Source organism: Garra rufa, chromosome 12, assembly GCF_049309525.1.
Source record: "Garra rufa chromosome 12, GarRuf1.0, whole genome shotgun sequence".
In the NCBI taxonomy this organism is placed as follows: Eukaryota; Metazoa; Chordata; class Actinopteri; order Cypriniformes; family Cyprinidae; genus Garra; species Garra rufa.
The window spans coordinates 32,228,024-32,250,113 of NC_133372.1; the positions used below are offsets into that span (position 1 = coordinate 32,228,024).

Below are 22,090 nucleotides of genomic sequence, written 5' to 3' on the forward strand. Positions count from 1 at the left end.
GTGTACATTAAGTTAGCTGTCATGTACTATGACTGCACAATTATGGGTAAAATCATTGCCGTTAGGGCTGGGCGGTATACCTTTTCATACCGAATACCGGTGTTTTTTTTTTAATGATATTCATTTTTCATATACCCCAATACCGGTGAGTGTGTGCGTACAAAGCGCTGGGAACACGTATGTTGACAGAAACAGAAACCGCAGCTTGCACGTGCTTGTCTGAAGCAACACATCTGAGGTGTGGACGTATTTCAGTATATCTGAGAAAGACCCAGGGTTAGCGATTTGCAAAACTTGTAATGCCGAAATTTCAAGAGGGGGTGTGTCTGCAGTCGTGTGTGCAGTGATGAGAGCAGAGATCGGCGCATTGTGCGCAGACAGATGTAGCTTTCAGTGAGAGAAAAACAATGGCTTTACGTTGGTGTTACGTCGCAATATTTTAAAGATATGTCTTTTCTATATACTGTATTTTTATTAATATTTATGTTTTAAAGCCAATGGATATCACACAAGCAACGTGTAAACTGATCAATATGTTAAAGTGAAAGTAAAAACTGACTTTCAGCATCTGATGTGCATTCTGTCAGACAATGAGAGACGATTATACTTCATATGCTGATATTAATTTAGTCCCTTAATATTTTTCTTGTGCCCCGAACATGGTGGGGAAAAAAATAAAAAATAAACGTATTTCGTGTAAGGTTTGTTTTTGAAAGTCTTAAATAAAGCTCTTAATTTTCATTGATGACTGCAGTGTTATTAGGGGGTTATGAAAGTCATAATTATGATTTCAGGTGGTCTAAAATGTGGGGAGTGAAAGACAAGAATTGCGATGAAACTTCAAAAGGCTATCCATTGAATAAATATGAGCGCTGCACGTTTCAAAATCATTTGTTGCGCTACTTGTATACTACCATTCTGACAGCGCCTCCTGCTGGAAGAGAAACGCGTAGACTTGTAAATGTGAACTTGTGAAGAATGCACAATAAAGTGTTGTGTATTTTGACTGTGTATCATGAATTCTGATTTCTTCACCTCATTACAATTATGAGTGCCACTGTCACTTCTTTGTGAACAGCAGCATTTTGTGAGACCAATCAAACCTGGGTTAATACTAGTCCGGTCAATGTAAGCCAATATACTGCAGTAATTATTCTCTAATTTATTAGGAAATGTGGGTAACACCTAGTCATGCATGAAAAAAAAAATACCGTCATATACCGTGATACCGTATAATTTTGAAAAATACCGTGATATAAATTTTTGGTCATACCGCCCAGCTCTAATTGCCGTTGATTATTTTTCTTGATATTGCAACTGCTTTTATTAATTTGGATTTTTTTAATCTAAATTTGTAATTAATGCTTACTAAAGCTTGCGCTAAGACATCTTTCGTGCATGTTTACACAGGTACACGTGAATGGTTGAGCCCGCAGCTCAGCACAACTTCACTGACTGTCAGCGAACTGTTCTGCACTCTTGCAAAAGCCTTCATAACAATAAACAAAGCTGTCAACATAGCAGAATAAATCTCTTATTTACACTTTGCCTACAGAGCAAACAATGCCAAGATATTAGAACAGCTGCAAAACAACACGCTTCCATACAACGCGAGTAGACATAAACGTAATGCTGTAATCAACACTTTTCAAGATTAATTAAATCAGCAGCAGTCAGAAAATAAACCTGAACTGTTTATTATTAAAAACACAGTTTTGTAATTGGTAATTTATTTAAAAAATTAAGTACTCATAGTGTGTACTGCAGGATTATAACAAATGCTATATTTATGTAAGTAACAAAAACAACTTGCTGCTTCCAGGATGAGCCGTGTGTGTGTGTGTGTGTGTGTGTGTGTACGCATGTGAATAGTCTGTTTGTCATTAGAGCGGCTCTCCTGTGACGTCAGGCATGGTGAGATGGACGGAGCCTGCTGTGCATTTAAGACACACAACCCCCCAACACACAAAACACACACGGCTGCCCGCGCCTCACACTGGGCTGAAAAACATTTCTCAGAAGAAACTTTACAGGTGATTTACGGACAAATGAGTGTTTGTGTGCATTTGTATACGTGTGTGTGTGGCACCTGGAGAATGGCTGAAGGAGTCTGAGGAGGCATCTGATAGTGAATGAAGAGACGCGGCTCGGCTGGCACTACGTGTAACTGGACCCTCTCTAACTGGAGGCTGCAACACAAAGCACACAAACATATGAACACACTGAAAAAATTAGCAAAGGATGCCTAAGAATGACAGACAAAGTGGACCCAAGAAGCATCTGAATAATTAAAAATGTAGGAATATCTCTGCATCGTACAACAAAGTATCAAAACAATGGGATTTACTTGACATACAGCAAACACTTGGGATATCATGTATACACCGCCGTACAAAAGATTGGGATTAGGAAGATGGTTTTTATTTTAAAAGTAATCAATACTGACACATTCAATTGATCAAAAGTGAACTTTGAACTTTCTATTCATCAAAGTATTCTTAAAAAAATTGTATCATGGTTTCCACAAAAGCACTGATAATAATAAGAAATTTTTCTTGAGCACCAAATCAGCATGACTTTTGAAGGTTCATGTGACAGTGAAAACTGGTGTAATGACTGTTGAAAATTAAGCTTTGGACATCACAGGAATAACTTACATTTTATGTATTACAGTTGAGGTCAAAAGTTAACATTCCGCTTTCAGAATCTGTAAAATGTTAATTATTTATCAAAATAAGAGGGATTATACAAAAGGCATGTTATTGTTTATTTAGTACTGACCTGAATATGATATTTCACAACATATAGTCCACAAGAGAAAATAATAGTTGAATTTATAAAAAAAAAATTAACTTCAAAAAGTTCAAAAGTTTACATCCCCTTGGCTTTTAATATTGTGTTATTTTGTTTAGTAATAGTTGTTCATGAGTCCCTTGTTTGTCCGGAACAGTTAAACTGCCTGCTGTAAAAAACTTTCAAGTCCCACAAATTCTTTGGTTTTCCAGCATTTTGCGTATTTGAACCCTTTTCAACAATGGCTGTATGATTTTGAGATCCATCTATTTTACACTGAGGACAACTGAAAGACTCATATGCAACTATTGCGGAAGGTTCAAACGCTCGAGAAACCATGCATTAGGAGCCAGGGGGTGAAAACATTTGAACAGAATGGAGGTGTGTACATTTTTCTTATTTTGACTAAATATATTTTTTCATTTAGTACTGCCCCCCAGAAGACAAAATAAGTTTAATTTACCCTGAACTTCAAATTTAAAAAGTTTTCACCCTCAGCTCTTAATGCATTGCGTTTCCTTCCGAAGCATCAGAGAGCATTTGAACCTTCTGTAATAGTTGCATATAAGTCCCTCAGTTGTCCTCAGTGTGAATAGATGGATCTCAAAAATCACACAGTCATTGTTGGAAAGGGTTCAAATACACAAAAACACTGAAAAACAACTATCACTAAACAAAAAAAAAAAAAAAACTGAGGATAATTCAGGTAACACAGTATTAAGAATCAATAGGAAGTAAACTTTAGAAACAGGTGATTTTTATAAATTCAACTATTATTTTCTCTTGTGGACTACATGTAAACATCTTTTATGTGAAATATCTTATTCAGGTCAGTACTAAAACAATAACATGCCTTTTGTAAGATAATTACCATTTTGCAGATTCTGAAAGGGGGATGTAAACTTTTGACCTCAACTGTAAATATAATACCGAATTGCCTTTACACAGATTTTGAGTGCTACTGAAGTGTCTGAAATTTCATTGGGCACTTTGTACAATAACATCTTAAAACTGGATGAAATGAAGATAACGATGAAGAGTTTACTCTAAAGCGTGAGAAGTCAGAGTAGGAATCGTCATAGGTTTTGTGGTGTGCATCCACCAGCATATCAATGATGCTGCGCTGCTCATCTGAAAGCCGCGGCTTCTGCGCCTCCCTCTGCGCCTCCTCATCCTTTCTCCTCTGGATCAGGTCCTTTTTCCTCTGAACTTCTTCATCCGTCAGTATAACTGAAGGAAAAAGACAGATGAGTATCATTACTATGCTCATACAATATAATTTTATTACAGGTAAAATACAGATTTAAAAAAAAATGAGACACTAAAAATCATGTTAGTCTTATATTACAACAATAATTCATTATAATTTACTTTAGTATAGTTTGATAGAGCTTAGTTTAATCAATAGTTTTAATTTAATTCAGTCTCATAGACACTGAAAAGAGGGAGAACAATTCCATCAGACCATTTTTACTTGAGAAATATCTTTTTCCCCTTTCTAAAACAGCTAAAACTACTGGATGTTTCTTTTCCTTTTTCCCAACTAATCTAAGCATTATTATTAATTATTATCAGTCTCTGGGAATAAAAATTAAACTATTTATTTTCCAGTTTAAAGCAATATTTAGGTTTATAGCTATTATGATTGCTGGTCTCAGTAAAACATTTACATCAAATATTGCCTTTTTATGACTTGCTTAATTTAAATATATCTTTCTGCATGTGATGCTGGATTAAAAAAAACAACAACAATGACGTGAGAACGTACAAGCTGTATTTTCAGTTGATGGTTCTTCAAAACACAAGAGCAATGAAACATTGTGAAATCCATAATCTGAAGTACCTTTCACTTTCAAAATGATTCGGAAAAACACTCGGATCATGTGCTTACGAATGGAGAAACTACTTCCTTATAGTGAGTATCATTTTGCTAACAGCCTTTCGGGACCTTTTGTAAATGGATCATCTTACTTGCTTTTGTTCGGAACAACCTTACAAACAGCATACCATTCCCCTCAAGACTGTAAAAATAAAGCTTTTAAGACTCCAGGTTAAATCAAATCGAAACTATAATTTAAATGTGATGTAACAAAGTATATCTTGGCTCCCAGTAATCAGTGTTCCAAGATGTGTCATGTTGGCTAGTAACTCACACTCTTTCATCATGCCAATATCCAGGCAACGCTTGAGTCTGCAGGCCTGGCAGTGGCGACGGTTATCTTTAGTGATGGTGCAGCTTCCATTAAAAGGACAGGTAAAACTGGCCTTCCGCTTCATACTGCGCCTAATGAACGCGCAAAAATGCTAAAAATATCCTGGCAGTATCATACTGGTTACACAGAATATGTGTTAATGTGTTTCTTAATGAACATTGGTGTAAATGTGCGAATACCAAATGAGAGAAGTGTGTGCGTACCTGAAGAAGCCTTTGCAGCCCTCGCAGGTCATCGCATTAAAGTGAAAGCCAGTGGCTTTGTCTCCACACACACCACAGATCCGTGGAACATTGCGGTCAAACTCATCTGGCACTTGAGTGGATGTACTAACGGCTGACTCCATCACTACTGGAGACGAAAGAGGAAGAGAAAGAGTGTCAAACATACAGAGTTGAGCATTTACGAGGATGATGGGAAGAAGAACACAGATTGCAATATTACGGTTTAAAATAACTGGCTTCTAAAGGAATATATCTTCAAATGTAATTTATTCCTCTGATGACAAAGCTGAATTTTCAGCAGCCATTACTACAGTCTTCAGTGTCACATGATCCTTCAGAAATCATTCTAAAAAGAATTTCTTATTATTATTATCAGTGTTGATAATAATATCAACTTGCTTTTCACTATTCATTTTATGGAAACTGTGATACACTACCATTCGAAAGTTTGGGCTCAGAAATATCAAAAATAATAATAAAAAAAAATAAATCACAAAAGATTTTTATTTCAAATAAATGCTGTCCTTTTGAGGTTTTTATTTATCAACAAATCCTAAAAAGTAGAGCTGGTTATTGACACAAAGTTCACAATACGATCTGATTCCTAATCACAAGCTTGTGATTTGATTTGACTTGATTCAACATTATTTTGGATATATATCAGGTACAGTACATGGCAAGTTTTCTTATGAAAAAAAAAAAAAAAGTAAAATATACACAGTTAGCTGGTACCACATTATAATATTGGAGCTTAAAAATAGAGCCCTATGATTTTCGCGATGTGTAAAACGCGGACAGAATCGCAGAATTCAGTCATAAAAACGGAATTTAGAGTTTAACACGGAATGTCACAGAATTTATCAAAGTTTGGACTAATTAATTAAAAGTAGGTTATTACACTTAAATCAAAACACGATATGGACTAGTATCTGTACATATTAAGCCATAAAAAGACTTTTTATATATGAAACCTGCATGTTCTGTGTGCCTTCCGGTCTGAATGAACGAATGGCACAGAGGCTCAGTTTTGTTTAGCCTACTACTCATATTGAAGCGCACTTGACGCTCACGGTGATTTCAGCATCTGCTTTCATTAAATGAAGACATAAATACATGAACAACATCTCTAGAACTGCTTTGCAGTTTCATTTTAATAAAAACTAGCATCATATCATCTACACACAGAAATCTAAAGGCATTCACAACAACCCATAAAAATAAATGTTTGGTTTAACTTGAAGACACTGTGCCAGAAAAAGTCCTATATTACTTATTTAGTAGAATGTAACTACTACTACTACTACTACTACTACTACTACTACTACTACTACTACTACTACTACTACTACTACTACTACTACTACTACTACTACTACTACTACTACTACTACTACTACTACTACTACTACTACTACTACTACTACTACTACTACTACTACTACTACTACTACTACTACTACTACTACTACTACTACTACTACTACTACTACTACTACTACTACTACTACTACTACTACTACTACTACTACTACTACTACTACTACTACTACTACTACTACTACGGAAAATAAATAAATATTTCTTTCATTTATTTCAAACAATATTTCTTTCATGTTTAAATTTTCCTAGTAAAGCCCATTAATTTGCCAAAAAAAATTTGTTTTTTTTCATTAACAAGATAAATTAAATCAATGTTTCATGCCTTCATTTGATAAGCAGAAAAAAACAACAACAAAAACAGAGAACTTCCGAGGGGGGGGGGGGGGGGGATCACAAGGCTATTGTGAGAATTATAAATAATTAGACATGCTAAAACAATAACAATAAAACATAAGGTGAGAAAAGAAAAAACATTTCATTGAGCTCTATACATGCAATTTCTGTCAAATTTTCAATATATTAAATGTTAAATTGTATAGGTTTCATGATTTTAATTATTTAGACATGCTTTTTGATCATTTAACCATTATTAATTTTTAAAAATTAAAATGGAAAAAAATGGAATCCAGAAAAATTCAAATGGGGAAAAAAAGGAATTTGGGAAAAAAATAAAATGGATTTCATAGGGGCCTAGGTTAAAACTGATATGCATACAAACAAAATTACACTCTGACACTTTTATAATAATAAAGTTAAACTTCACAATCACATAATTATATTTCTACTCCAATTCGTTTTTGAAACATAAACATTTAAATAGCGGTTGTCGTAACACAAATTAAACATTGAAAAACAGTATAAAATTATAATTAATATGTTATATGGTCCATATATTTAGCAAATGCTTCCGTGACATTGTTTACAAGCTGTAATATTGACATCTTTCCGTGGTTGAAACACTGATTGAGCGATTACATGGGACAGAATACAGATTTCGGCAAGTTGTACTCTTTCTTTCAACATACCTTCGGACGTTTGTTCATGTTTATTTCTCCTGAACTGAGGTGGTACAGTGATCTGTTTGATCTTAACAGCACTAAAATGGTATTTGTTGTTTGAATATTGTAATAAAATGGACAGAATTTGAAATCAGAGACTTTGTTTCATATCAAAAGTATCAAGGCACTAAGCTTATTGTGATTTTTTTGTAGGTGAACTACAATGTTGGGTTCATTAAATGGCAACAGGCTAGACTAAGAATCGATTTAGTTAAAATCAAGAAATGATATTTTTTACCCAGCCCTACTGAAAAGTATCAGGTATCACATTTACCACATACATTCTAACCAGCAATACCAAGTTTTCAACCTTGATAACAATAAGAACCATTATTAAAATAATAAAGGATCACATGAGATGAGCGAGGTAATGGCGGCTGAAACTTTTACATTTATTATAAAAGAAATAAATTACATTTTAAAACAATAAAATAGAAAACAGAATATTCTGACAAAATAAACAGCCTTGGTAAGCATAAAAGACTTATTTCATAAACATTAGCAGATTTGGATTATTCCAAAGTTTGAGCAGTAGTGTATATAAAGCAGAAAAAAACAGAAACAAAAGGAAATGTCCTCTTTCTTCAGTACAAACTGACAGCATAACAAAGCCACAAATCATAACTGACATTCTTTAGCAAGTGTTGAATAATTAACAATCCTTTAATAGAACAATAAATCATTCTGATTAAAGCCATGAGGCCAGCATCACAAACTGAATGAGGGGAAAAAACAGAGTTCTTTATATAAGCATCACTAATGTATGCGCATTGATAAAGAGCGTACGAGATAGAGGGGAATATTAATTAGCTATCAGTGCTACACCATTGAGGAAGGGCAGGAGGATTGGAGTGGTTGTAGGAGACCGTGCAAATGAAAACAAGCAGATGTCAGCTTTAATATCTCCATCAGAAGGTTTTATAAAAAAAAATAAAAAAAAGAACAAGGTCAGCAAACACATAAACACAAGATCATTACAGACCCACTGACAACCCATGAGGAACAGCGGCCATGCTGAAATGAGTCAGAGGTCAAAGAGACACACCAACTCAAACAGCTAAAAAGCATCAGGTGATAAGAATATCACAATAAATGTGTGCATGATAACAGCATGTGATTAACTCTTCAAACTTATCACTCACGTAACATATAGGATCAGCAAAAAAAAAAAAAAAGTAGAGTAGAGATCTATGTGAAAGTTCGCAGGGACATCATGACTCGGTGTATACAAACAGGAACAGCGCAAACCAAATAAACATACCTCGCATAGAGGGTGATGTCACAGTTTTCCTGTTTTCTCTCAGTAGGTTATGAGGAAATTCCTACTTTGAGGTAAAAAAAAAACACCTTTTGTGAGCTCAAAATCTTTCGGCTGGAAAATATGCTAAAAAGCTTCATAAATGGCAAGTTTACCTCCTTAAATACTGGTTCAGTTTTAGTACGCACACACAAAACGTGACATCTTCAAGAGAAAGTTCTCAAATTACTCTAATGCACACAGAAAACTCACACTAATAAAACCATTTCAAAACACTTCAGCACATAATGATGCATTTATCTAAATTGGGCTGTTCATTTATTCATCTATTCAAAATGTGTGAAACATTTGCAATCCCCGTTTGTGAAGATTTAGTTGGCAGTCAGCCACAAACATGGCACTACTTATGTGCATATTTTTGAAGGTAACCTGCAGATGGACGTTGTTATTTGTCTTGGCTTTTCCAGTAATGATAATGATTGTTTTTGCTTGTCAATATTCAGGCAGATTCAAAACGGGGGACAGAAGTAAATCATATAATAATAATAATAATAATTCAACTCAAAATGAAGAGTGTTTTAATGAAATGAATGTATAGGCTTACAATGGGTGCTTAAATGTGCCTATCATTAAATAAGAAAACATACTGGTATTTATTTCAAAGATTTATACTTTTTAGGTCATTTTACTTCATTCATGCTTACATAAGCACATCTCGGTGCACTCAAGTGCAGGAAAAAAGTCATTGAGTTTCATTATTCTGGATTGTACCTAATTTCTCAACAGCCTGTGGAAAAAAAAATCTTTTAAATAATAAAGTAGACTTAGTGAAGTGAGCTGTAGCTATGAGTGATTAGCCTTGCTATACAATATAGTCCTCATCGACTAATATTCCGAGCAATGCTCCGCATTACACTCAATAATCTAAAACGAACTTAACATTTAAAGTGCAAAACATCGATTTAAAGGTTAGGAGCACAAATCCATTTACTAATACTGTTTTCCTGATAAACACAACATGAATATAATGCGGAAGGGCTTCTCTTTAGGACACTAAAAGCAGTCATTCTAAAACAAATAAATTTAGTCCTTGCTTTCACAAGTCTCCATTAACAGATTTTGGACTGTGCACATCACATCTCCGCTATTCGCACTTGCTTCAGTATATGGCTCTTGTTATCGACGCACACATAGCACGAAGGAGATAAGAGACTTTTGTAAAATGCTTAATGTGTCTTAATTGGCCGGTCAGGTTAATGTTTCATCGGATGCCACACAGCATCTAGGAAATCTGAGAACACCTGGGATATTTTAGGTCTGGACATCTGAAGACGGCATGACTGACACTTTGACTGCGGCCTCGCTACATGTACGATCGTGATGCCCTTTAAGGTAGTTCTGAGTTAATGATTGAACTGACTGAAGCATCACATAGCACTAACAAGTATGTAGGCCAAGGTGTACGGGAAAGACTGTCCCTCTTCAGCAAAATGACCTGGTTATGAGTGCAATGGCCTGTTTATCATATAAGAGAACATGAGGTACCGCATGACTAAAACGGAGAGTATCGCCTCCGAAGTAACAAGCGTGATGGTTATCTTTTAATAAAAACTGAAAAATACGAAGGAATTGACTTTGACCTCCTTTTCGAAAACAAATGCAGAGAGCAAAGTCATTGCTGATAACCACAGATTAGCATAATCCATAACATATTGCCAGTGGTTATTGTGTAACATACAGTGTTCATGCTATAGTAACTCTATAACATGTAGCTATGGTGATAGTTCAATCGACACGCGTAACTATGGTTCCTTCGCAATAAATACTTCTAGTAACTGCATAATGCGGGTCGACTTTGTAACTAGTGTGACATTTAGGCATAGTTAGGTCATAAATTTAAGTAAACAGAGAAAAGCGCCCCAGCCCTTGCAGCAGAGGCTGAGGGGCGCCTGTGTGCAGGACAGGACAGAGATGCTGTCAGGGTTTCATAAACCTTCATTAGCTATGACAACAGACAGAGACAGACTCACACGGCAGGAATGCCAGGCCTGGCATGGAGACCATGTGGAAAACACAGGAACACATGCAACATCACATACTAAAGCCCTGTAGAAATGTTCTCACACTTGGAGCAACCCGGCAAACTGGCTTCGGCGGCTATAATGGCAGAACGATCAGCAGACCCATAAAAACAGACAGAGACTTTGAGACTAACTGTGCTACACATTTCCTCCACACACACGCACGCACGCACACGGCAAGGAAATATGTGTGTATGTGTAATGCGCAGAGCCAGTTGGGTCAGTTCAGGTCCAGAACACACAGAAACTGCTGTTGTCCTCACACGAACCCTACTGGAAACACACTGCCAGATTATAACACTGCCACACGCTCACACACACACACAACACACAAAATTCCACAAGTACACCACACAAATACAAACTAAGACTCATGCCAAGCAACACTAAATGAGGACATGGTAAAGTCATTTTTCTGTCGGATTCTTTCCGAGATTTCCATTTGCATAGGGTAGAAACGTTTAAGTAATTGTTTACGCTGGATGTTTAACCACAGGCAGCATTTACATTAACATACCGCTCAGGAGCCGGAACAACGCTGACATCAAGCTGGTTTAGATTTAACCCCAAAAAATGTGGTCAACTTGAGGAGAAACACAAATTCAATCCATGAAGGCCAACATCATATCCTCAAAAGACAAAAATCGCTTTAACGTAAACACGACTTGAAAGACGGTTCACACAAAAATGAACATTCAGTCACCCTCACGTCGTTCCAATTCCAAACCTGTATGATTTACTTACTTCTGCGGAACAACCAAGATAATATTTTGAGAAATGTGTGTATATGTTTGTACTTACGACGGAAATCGATGGTAACTGTTTGGTTACCAGAATTCTTCAGAACATCTTCTTTTACGTTCCACTGAAGAAAAGATGACGCATGCAGATTGGAACAACATGAGGTTGAGTAAATTATTTAGCATTACTTATACAGTTTCAGGAAAAATGTACAAAGCTGTCACTGAAGTGGTACCCTAAGGTATAAAAGCTAAAAGGCATTAATATGTACACTTTAGGTATACTAATATGCAGCGTGTGATTTGTGAAAAAAGCAGAGGGGGTGCTTTTGAAAAAAATGTTCTCTCTCCATAAGCGGAGGTAGACCAAACTGTTAGTGTAATCTGTTATCAAATGTACATTATATACCCGTTTTTTAGGCAAGAACCAGATAAGTGTCACATCATGAAATGTTTTTAATATGAAGGAAACTGTCTAACTCTTAACGTGTTCACAATTAAAAAAAAAAACATAAGTTAGGTCTATTAATTGTAATGACTTTATTTCAAACAACAAACAAATTATATAGAGAAAGTGAGCAAAGTATCAACAAAGCTTTTTGAAACTATGAATCAGTAAACCACTGTGTCGCAAAATGATTCACCGTTTCAAAGCGCTCCGATCGGATCACAAATCATTGATTCAGACTTCAATGCAAATATGGCGAATAATTTGATTCAAAACGGAACTTAAAAGCGCATATCATGAATCATTTGAGATTAGATTGGGATGTAGGAGCGGCTTCGCGGGATGTTTTATCCCCACTGGGGATAAAAATAATTCAGCAGAGGCAGGGATGCATAGACCAGAGGGGGGGATGCATCCCCCCCATCCCCCCCCGGCAATCAAACCCTGCTAATATGTATCTTTAAATGGTTGGTTCACCCAAAAACAACTGATTACTGGTACCATATGTCATGGTACTCACATAAATGGCGGCGTAACACATAAGAGAGGAAATTGTTGAATAAAGGCATTATTTTGGTTTTCTTTGTGCACAAAAAGCATTCGCAAAGCTTCATAAAATTACAGTTGAACCACTAATGTCACATGGACTATTTTAACAATGTCCTTACTACCTTTCCGAGCCCTGAACGTGTCAGTTGCATTGCTGTCTATACAGGGTCAGAAAGCTTTTGGATTTCATCAAAAATATCTTAATTTGTCTTACAGGTTTAAAACGACATGAATTTTTAAATTACCATTTTTGGGTGAACTAACCTTTAAGGTCCTAATATGTACCATTTTAGGGTAAATAAGGAACAAAGATGTAGCTTTTAGGGTACCATCTCAGTGACAATATTTTTTTCTCACAGCAAAATCTTGATTAGACAGATGTTTTGTAGTTCAGACCAAAAAACACTGCCAAAAAACCCTGCTGTCAGTTATTTTTGTATGATCACTAAACTTTGTATGTATAATTTATGTTTACTTAGTAAGTATGTAATTATGGTGACACGAGATCCCTTCACTTCCTGATCACTGTGTCTGACTGTATATTATCCCTTATATACTGCTGGACTATGCAAAGTAACTACAGGGACCTTATAGAAAAATCAATGCAATGAAAAGAAATAAGAAAGTTAACATACATTTTCTGTGTTATTTCAGTCTGTTTGACTCTCAGTCCATGTAAGTTTAGTGAAGCCATATATAGCAATGTCAAGCACTGAGCAAATAGTACCAATCCACAGTAGCTGAAGATACGCTGCGCAAAGACATACATTAATCATTTATCATTCCATCATGCTGAAAAACCTCCTCACACTGAACATCAATTATTTCTGAACGGTTAAATTCGCCATAAGCAAACAAATATTAATTTTAAAAAGATGTAAAGACAAAGATAGCACTGTAAAACATTAGCCACAGTAAATAAACAAACATCAGGCCAACACTGTATGAGTTACGTTACAAAAATGGCCTGAAGTCAAATTTAGGCTGTTTACTAATGAGAAATCTTTCTCAGCTGTGAATAGCCTTTTTACGTATTCATCTTTGGTTACCCTTGCCGTAACGCGACCACTCACTCTGTCCATGCAAAACACGGGGCAAGAACACACACGACCAGAAAAGTGTAATTGACTCCTCCTTCCTCTTTCCTCCCTTTTCCCTCCTTCCGTACAGGGGGTCTTTCTACCCTGTGTCCAATCCCAGTGGTCTGCATGCACACACACGCATACACACACATACAGAGCCAACTTCCCCTTCAATGGGCCTCTCTACAGGGCTACAGTCAAGGCCTCACAGCTTCTGCCTAGAGTTACAGAAACTACACACAGGCACACACATTCCAGCCTCTGAAATGAGCACCGCCACAATAACAACCTAAACATCACAATCCAGCTCCTTTAAACAAAAGGAACATATCATCAGTTCAACCTACATAAAAAGGGACGTGTACAAAGGAAGTCCAGCACGACGCAGACTCAGAATCGATCACGGTCATGAACATATTGCACAGGTGCATGGGTATTCTGGACTATGCTGAACATGTAAACAGCCACTATAGATCCTGCTATTCTGGTTCATTCTGGAGCTCAGTTGAAGACAAAACCACATATTTTCAGTCATTTATCCTGCACTGAAAGCAAAAACTAACAAAAATGAACAGAAAGAGGGGAAAGAATAAAAATATGTGCATAAATAGTGTGTGTATGTATACATTATAGTTCAAAAAGTTTAGGGTTTCTAAGATTTATCAATGTTTTTGAAAGAAGTCTCTTATGCTTACCAGGGGTGCATTTATTTAATTAAAACACAGGATTATTATAACAATTTAAAAGAGCTGCTTTCTATTTTCATATATTTTAAAATATAATTTATTCCTGTGGTGGCAAAGCTGGATTTTCAGCAGCCATTACTCCAGTCTTCAGTGTCACACCATTGGAGATTAAGAAACATATTATCAATGTTTAAAACAGTCGTGCAGCTTAATCTTTTGTGGAAACCAAACATTTCTTAAGGATTATTTGATGAATAGAAAGTTCAAAAGAACAGTATTTATGTGTTTTAATGCGTTCTTGCTTATTAAAAGTATTTGCTTCTTTAAAAAAAAAAAAAAAGGACTGACCCCAAACTTCTGAACAGTAGTGTACATACAAAAGACATAAAAGGGAAAGAGGGTTTTGAAATCTTTCCAGGGTATCACGTCTAATCTTGTTACATGGTTGGCTATCTCATACTATTTCCACTCAAATTAGAAAACCACAACCCTGAATTTGCACAATAAAGCATCGTTCCCAAAACAACCACTTCTACCAATTGCATTACAGTCACACAAAGAAATTAACTTATACACATTGCAAACCTATTAGCCAATCCAACATGGGACATGGGTAACCATTACATTGATTTTAAAGATCTACCACCTGACTTCAACCTAAACAACTAGAAAATATGAGAATTCATATGACCAGCCGTTCACTTTTGACCACGCTTGCCTGACATGCCCTAACTAGTTGTCCATTAGGAACGGTGGAAAAAGTCCTAGCCCAGTTCAACCGACATATTAAACAAACTATGCAAACTACAACAGATTCTCAACATACCAACAGCACAATGTGCTTTCATGTCAGAGTCACACGCTCTCTCTCTCTTATATGACCCACAAGGGCGTTATGTTAAACAATACTGGTAAGGTTTTAATTTATTAGGTTTTTATTCAAGCATTCATTAGGTTTTACTTTCACTTATCAGGTTTTATAAAACATACAGACCTCCATTAGGTAAAACACTTAATATGTACATTTTGTTCTGACCATAGTGTAAAAAGGACAATAGTGTGTCTGCAGAAGATTAAAAAGTACAAGAAAACAATTTAAAAAAACTGTTTAAATGAAACAACGACTTTCACTCACAGTTAAACATTACAAACAAATAAGCAAAGGCATAACACATCATGTCTTTATATTTAAAAATGCACATAAGTGAAAATATATGAATGAAAGTTTAATTACATTGTAATTGTACTGTATATTAACTAATGATCTATTGAAGATTTTATAATTTAATAATGTTTGGTAAAATTATCAAAGAAACCTAAATAACAGTGATAACGCAAACACACACACACATACACAAAAACACGTATCCGATCTGAATCACTACACTCGTGCTGCACGTTTTGTTATGAATTAGTTTAGTACATCTCTGACATTACAATTATGTTTTATAGAAGTCAGCTCAATATCTAAAGCAGTAACTTTAAAAGTGCTGGTAAACTATAGAGGCGATATTGTCGCTGTGGCTGGATGATGTCGCAGTTAGAAATTACCGCAACAGATAGCCGATACGCAGCTATAGTATCAAACTCATTACCATTACATGTTTTTACACTGATTTGAATATAATTAGTGGTTCTTTAGCACGAATTTACTGCTTTAAGTCATCCTTCAGAACTAGCTGTACTCGGAGACATGCAAAGTTTTCCACGTTGTGTAACTTGCCAAGGTCGGTGTTTAAATTGCATTCAATCAGTGCAACGAGACAGATGCATCAAAGACACAACGAATAAATAAACAGGTATTAAAGTGACATACGTGTTTTAGCTCAGCAACTAACGTAACACAACGTTACCATACGAACTCTCTCTCTCTCTCTCTCTCTCTCTGGATCTCATGTGCCAGGTTTAAAAAAAAACAGTCACTTGAGTAGGTTACCTAACATTAGCAGACTAGCAGCTTTTGTTTTGAATTGCATTAGTGTGCGCACAAGGTTCACTTCGATAATAGAGTGTGTTAGAGTAAACTGCTCGCTTCGTACCTGCGTGCAACTTTTCCGATCAAGCGAGATGTGACTTTTGCTGCTTCACTCCAGTCCGTAACTTGTAAATCTTGTTTTTTTTCACGCCGAGAACTTGGCGCCAGCTCACATGCTAGCACGCCGAGAAAACACGCCCACCGCCTCGGCAACTCAGCCCGCAGAGGGGTCGCCTCGCTCCGCGTCCAGCCGCGCCGCAGCCCCGCACTCGCGGCGGTCGAGCCTCTGGAGGAGCTAGTCGACGAGATGCTAACGAATTACGCTGGCTGTAGCAGTTTTGCAATCCATCCCGTGCAGATTTTATCGCGAGTCCGTGGATTAACTAAAGGCAAAATAACACGGCAAAAATATCGCTCGATCCTGAAAGCACTTCCTCCGCGCCCCGTGGGTGATTCGCAGTTTCCGGGCACAAAACAAACTTTGAACCCACGCTGGTTAGGACTGTAAAAATGTTGTACTTGACCCTAAATAGATGGGACTCAGTGTAATTACGCCCCGCCCCGACTCTACCCTGTACGGCGGATTTTCCTCCAATAACGGATCAAAGACTGTGCTGTGAGCGTGCCTCCGCTGATTTGGTTGGTGTGACATCCTCTGCCACGCGCGCACTGTTTGGACAGGTCGGTTGTTCGTAAAGCGCGTGGGGACAACTCCCACATTCCACAAGCAAAACACACTCACACGCACGCACAAACCCCACTGCATTCACAGGCGAGCTCGCTGCGCGCGCACACACACACACACACACTCACTCACGCGCGCGAGGGGTGTGTCGTGACGTCAGAGGCTCCAACGAGGTAAACAGTTTGTCCGCATGAGGTCGAGCATCATATTCGTGTATAAACGAAGAGAAATGAGTGACAGGCATTGAAGAAATACCTTATTTACTCATCCTGTTATTGCAAACCTGTGACTTTCTTTCTTTCTATGGAACACAAAAGAATGACAGCCTCATACACCATTCATTTTCATTGTATGTGAAAGAAAGAGGCAAGGCTGTTATTCCCTAACATTCTCTCATTTTGAGAATATGAACGAATTTTACTTTTGTATTTTGCGCTTCCTTTAAGAGAAACATAAATACAACACAAAAAAATGTATGGCCCAGCCAATGCCCTACTTAAAGGGGTCATGATGTGGATTGTTTTAATATGTTCCTTGAGGTTTGCTTATAATGTTAATAAAGTTTCAAATAAATATGTGAAAAAGAAAGATTATTTTCAACCCTCATTGTGACCCTTTGTCTAAAACGACCTATTTTAAGGGGCGTCTCCTTTAAGGCTTCTCATTAATCGGCCACTGTTATGGTTGGCTAACGTCATTGCATAGTAAACAGTATCAATGCCCCCTCGTTATTGCATGTGTTTTGAAAACATGATAAAAATCATGAATTTTTATTCAAAAAACATTATGAAATCATTTACTTGCCATTTGTGATGCAGCTGCAGTCAGATCTAGTAATGATTAATCTTTCAACGAATGTTTCTTTAAGGTTTTATTTACACTGCAGGTCTTAATGCCCAATTCTGATTTCATGCCTATATCCGTCCGTTTACAAGTTTTTTCAATTGTGACCCATATCTGATTCATGTGTTTACACTTGCTATACCTTCTCCATGTTCCTGCGTTGTTGTCATTTACCGCCCCAGGTTTTCCAGGTTTTCACAACAAAACCCGCTCAATTTCAAAACAAAACTAGCCCAATCGTATTTTGAGGGGGGTTTCCCGGTACACTTCGCATTCCAGAGGCTAAATATCTTGTTATTGGGGTTGCTTCAACCCGCTGACATGAAAAACAACCCACGGCAACAGTGTTAAAGGAGGCCAATTCTTTGAAAATTGCAGACTTGGCAACACAGCGCCTCCACTAGTGCTTCCTCCTGAGAATAATATGACATTATTAAACTGCGGCGAAGTACCAAATTGTCATAGTTTTTATGACGTACACAACACAATGGCTCAGAAAATCCGATCTGCCTGTTTACACGACAGTCGCATTTGCACATATCTGACTTATATCTGATTTATTTCTACATATGAATGATTTTTTTTCCTGTTTACACGGTAAAACAGGTAGAACACATCTGATCTGTGTCACAAAGCAAAGAAATCAGAATTGGTTCATATTTAACTGACAGTGTAAACAGCCTTTGTGAACTCTCTATGACACTGTGCCTTGTTTACAAAACAAAATGCTTTGATCAATCCTCAGACACGATCCGGGATGCCATTAAAAATTAACTAACCACTTGTCCCTTACGCTGGGATCCTTCTGATATCTGTACAAAGATGTAAACGAGTTGTTTAAACCAAACGCGTCAAAGTGAAAGTTCTTTCACTCCATTTGTCCTATTGAAGACAGTGTGTGGACTGTGTCAGAAAGCAAACGGCCATCTGTATACTTTATCCAGTGTAGACAAGATAGCGGCAGTGTTTGTAATTTCTATTTGCTTTTGACGTGACATGACACTTGCATTCAGCGTGTCAGCCGTTAAGCGACTGAACGCCAGTGGTCGGAGCCTATGGTGAGAAGTTGACTATTACGTCGATGCCTTGCTCTAGCAGTGTTTATGCCAATGTTTGTGCCGCTTTGATGTCATCTTGCACCTCAGATCCAAACGAGACATTTATGTTTCTAAAGAGGAGGACGTTTTAAGCTATGAAACATGCAGGATGTTTTAATGGTACAAAGACCTCTTTACCAAAAGATCAAGTTAAATTGGATTTCTTATGTCATGACCCCTTTAAGAAAAACATAAATACAACACGAAACAATTTATGGCTCAGCCAATAACCTACTTAACCTAATAGCAGTAGGCGATTTCAGTTACCACAGTAAGTCATGGAAATGTTCAGCCGTCTATGATGGCCAGTCTTTTTTTTTTAAATATAATATTTGGGTTTGTAAGGAGATGAGTTCATGTTTTACTTGGGTGTGTCTGCCTGAGTAGTATAGCAGAGGCTACTGTTTCAGGCTTTGAAAGCAAAGCACGGCGTTGTGTGTGCGTATGTGAGAATGCGTAAGAGAAAAATAACATACTAGTTTGATTGTGTTAGCCTGATGATCATGGTGGAATTCAGCCCTGTGGCACACAGTGGGAGGGGAATGGTTCTGTGTCGTGTTTGTGTGTGCATAGGACCTGAGCTGTAATGATTGATGGTGAATGTTGAGATAAAGGGAGAGAAATGTGATGGAGTGACGTAGTGAAAGGAAGATCGTAGAGGCATGAACGGAAGTAAAAGATGCAGAGAGAGGGGCCTCTTACGGTTATCCATTGGCTGTTTCCGTCGTCCTCTCACGGGAACATATGGGCTATTGTCTGGAAATACAGAGGGGCACTTTAGGGTACTAAGCATGCTTTGTACGTCCTTTTAAAACAGCACCGCAACGAGAAATAAAAGAGATACAGAGCATCATAGAATTGGTACAGTGTCATTGCACTATTAATACAATAACACTGTATGTGAATGTACGATGTTTAATCTGGTCTTGTGACCTTCAGAGGATTCTGTCCTGGTGTTCACCTATAAAAAATCCCTCTCACGGTAGACGTCTGAATTTGACTAAGATCATATCGTTGTTCTCCTCTTTCCATTTCCCGCGTACAAAATGTTCTGACCGTTACAGTGATATAACAGGTCATAACCTCTCAGAGACTACAAAGATCACTGTGGAATGTGCATGAAGCAGAATGTTACTTCATAGTAGGTCAAAGGTCAAGGGCAGCCAGCCAATCAGGGCACAGTATGTAAATCAGATACAAACATAACTTAAATTGTTTTTTTAAAGCTGTACATAGTAAAACATTATCAGCAATACATACATTTGGTAAACAGCAATAGTATTGCTACACTATTAATAAAGTATGCTTTGCTGTAGTGCAAAATAAGGCTGTTTGTGGGATTCATATAGTTAGCATTTAGATTAATACTAGAACGTGAAATAAAAGTGCTGTAAAATTAGATTAAGTTGGCTACATTTTTTAGTCTGTTGATCCTTATTTAGTAATGAAAATATCATTTTTTTTTAGATTAGCCAAAAAGGGAAAGAAGAAAACAGTAATCATTCCTATTACATCCTATTACTCGGAACGAAAATGTCACAACGAAAAGGCATTTGATTTTCTTGAAAAAAAAAAATGGGATTCACAGTGGACAAAAATGACCAAAATATATGCGGTTTACAAATCGAAAATTGACTATAAAGAATCTGCTGTATTTGTTGCAGTTGTTTTTGTCACGGTTTAATCAGTTAATCAGTAAACACAAAAGGATTTGACTGATGCTAATAAAAGAAGCTAAGTTACCGTTTTGTAACAATCTGATGCGTATGTTGCTCGGTAGAAAGGTGTAACGTTAAACAAGTAAATAATACTATTAAAACCCTTTTCAGCAGGGGAGAATGAGTGCGTGCGAGATTTGCCTTCAGCCCAAAACACTGACAGACAAGATGAGCCGAAGTTAAACAGGTCCCGGTCATAACTGTACGTAAGCGTTTAAACTTATCAAGAATTATATGAAAAGACACATTAGACATAGTGTAAATAAATAAATTAAATTAAACGCTTTCAAAATTCAACAAATATTAAATAAGCAGGTTATAAATTATACAAAAGTTACTAAAATAACACTGTTGGTTTGCTAGAACCTGCCATTGACTTAAGCTAACAACTAATAGCTAACTAAGCTAGTCAAGCATTATATGTATCCGAAAGGAAGCATCGGAAATTTACGCTAAACGCACATATAGACGCTCATTTTAATGAAAAGAATAGTAGTACACACGGTACAAGTAAACACACCGCGTTAAACAACAGCCCACATGTTCGGTGAATAATTACGGTTATGTCGCTCCTGTCGGCAGCGCGGTCCCATGGTGTAATGGTTAGCACTCTGGACTTTGAATCCAGCGATCCGAGTTCAAATCTCGGTGGGACCTCGTCCTTTTGAAGACGCAGAAAAAGCCACCCTAGTCGAAGATTAAAAACAAATGCAGTGTCGTGTTGAATTAGGACCAAGCATCAACGATGTACCTCCATGAAATGCTGTTGATTCAGCTTGTGTAGTATATGTTTACAAAACAAACAATTGCATTAATGTTCGTATTGCATGTATTGATGAGTAAGGGTAGGTATATTTTGATATCTGATAGCTAGTTATAGTAAAGTCATCAAAATTTGTGACAGCAAAACAAACTCAGCACATATAGGCACAATGAAAATAGCGCATCCACAATAGTTGTTGTAATGCATGTATCCAATAAGAATGTGTAAATATATACCATTTCTCTAGATGTAAACATACTGGTCCCGATGCACTTCCCGTTTCTTTCTCTCTTTTTTTTTTTTTTTTTTTTTTTTTTTGCTTTACACAAACATTACAAAAAAATACAACCAACATAACATTTGACTGGATGAAAATGTTACATTAGCACCTTTAAGATGTATTTGTACATGTGAAAGAAAAAAAAAACAGGAAGTGCTCGGGACCAGTGTTGTTTACATCTAGCGAAATGGTCTATTAAATAATTTGTTTTAGTCCA

At 36.9% G+C, this 22,090-nt stretch overlaps 1 protein-coding gene and 1 non-coding gene across 2 annotated transcripts in view; one reads left to right on the forward strand and one right to left on the reverse strand.

Annotated features, from left to right (window-relative positions):
• The window catches only part of vdrb (vitamin D receptor b), a 29,160-nt gene extending 12,058 nt beyond the window's left edge, over positions 1-17,102 (reverse strand). Inside the window, exons 1-5 of the mRNA XM_073851423.1 lie at positions 16,552-17,102; positions 5,210-5,357; positions 4,947-5,077; positions 3,839-4,023; positions 2,090-2,189 (exon numbers count right to left, since the gene is read on the reverse strand). Coding sequence (XP_073707524.1) covers positions 2,090-2,189; positions 3,839-4,023; positions 4,947-5,077; positions 5,210-5,352 — 559 coding nt within the window. The 5' untranslated portion in view covers positions 5,353-5,357; positions 16,552-17,102. The remainder of the gene's footprint in view (positions 1-2,089; positions 2,190-3,838; positions 4,024-4,946; positions 5,078-5,209; positions 5,358-16,551) is intronic.
• A 4,313-nt stretch (positions 17,103-21,415) lies between these two features.
• Positions 21,416-21,487, forward strand: trnaq-uug (transfer RNA glutamine (anticodon UUG)). The gene has a single exon. It is a non-coding gene; the product is annotated as a tRNA-Gln (tRNA).
• Positions 21,488-22,090: the final 603 nt, after the last annotated feature.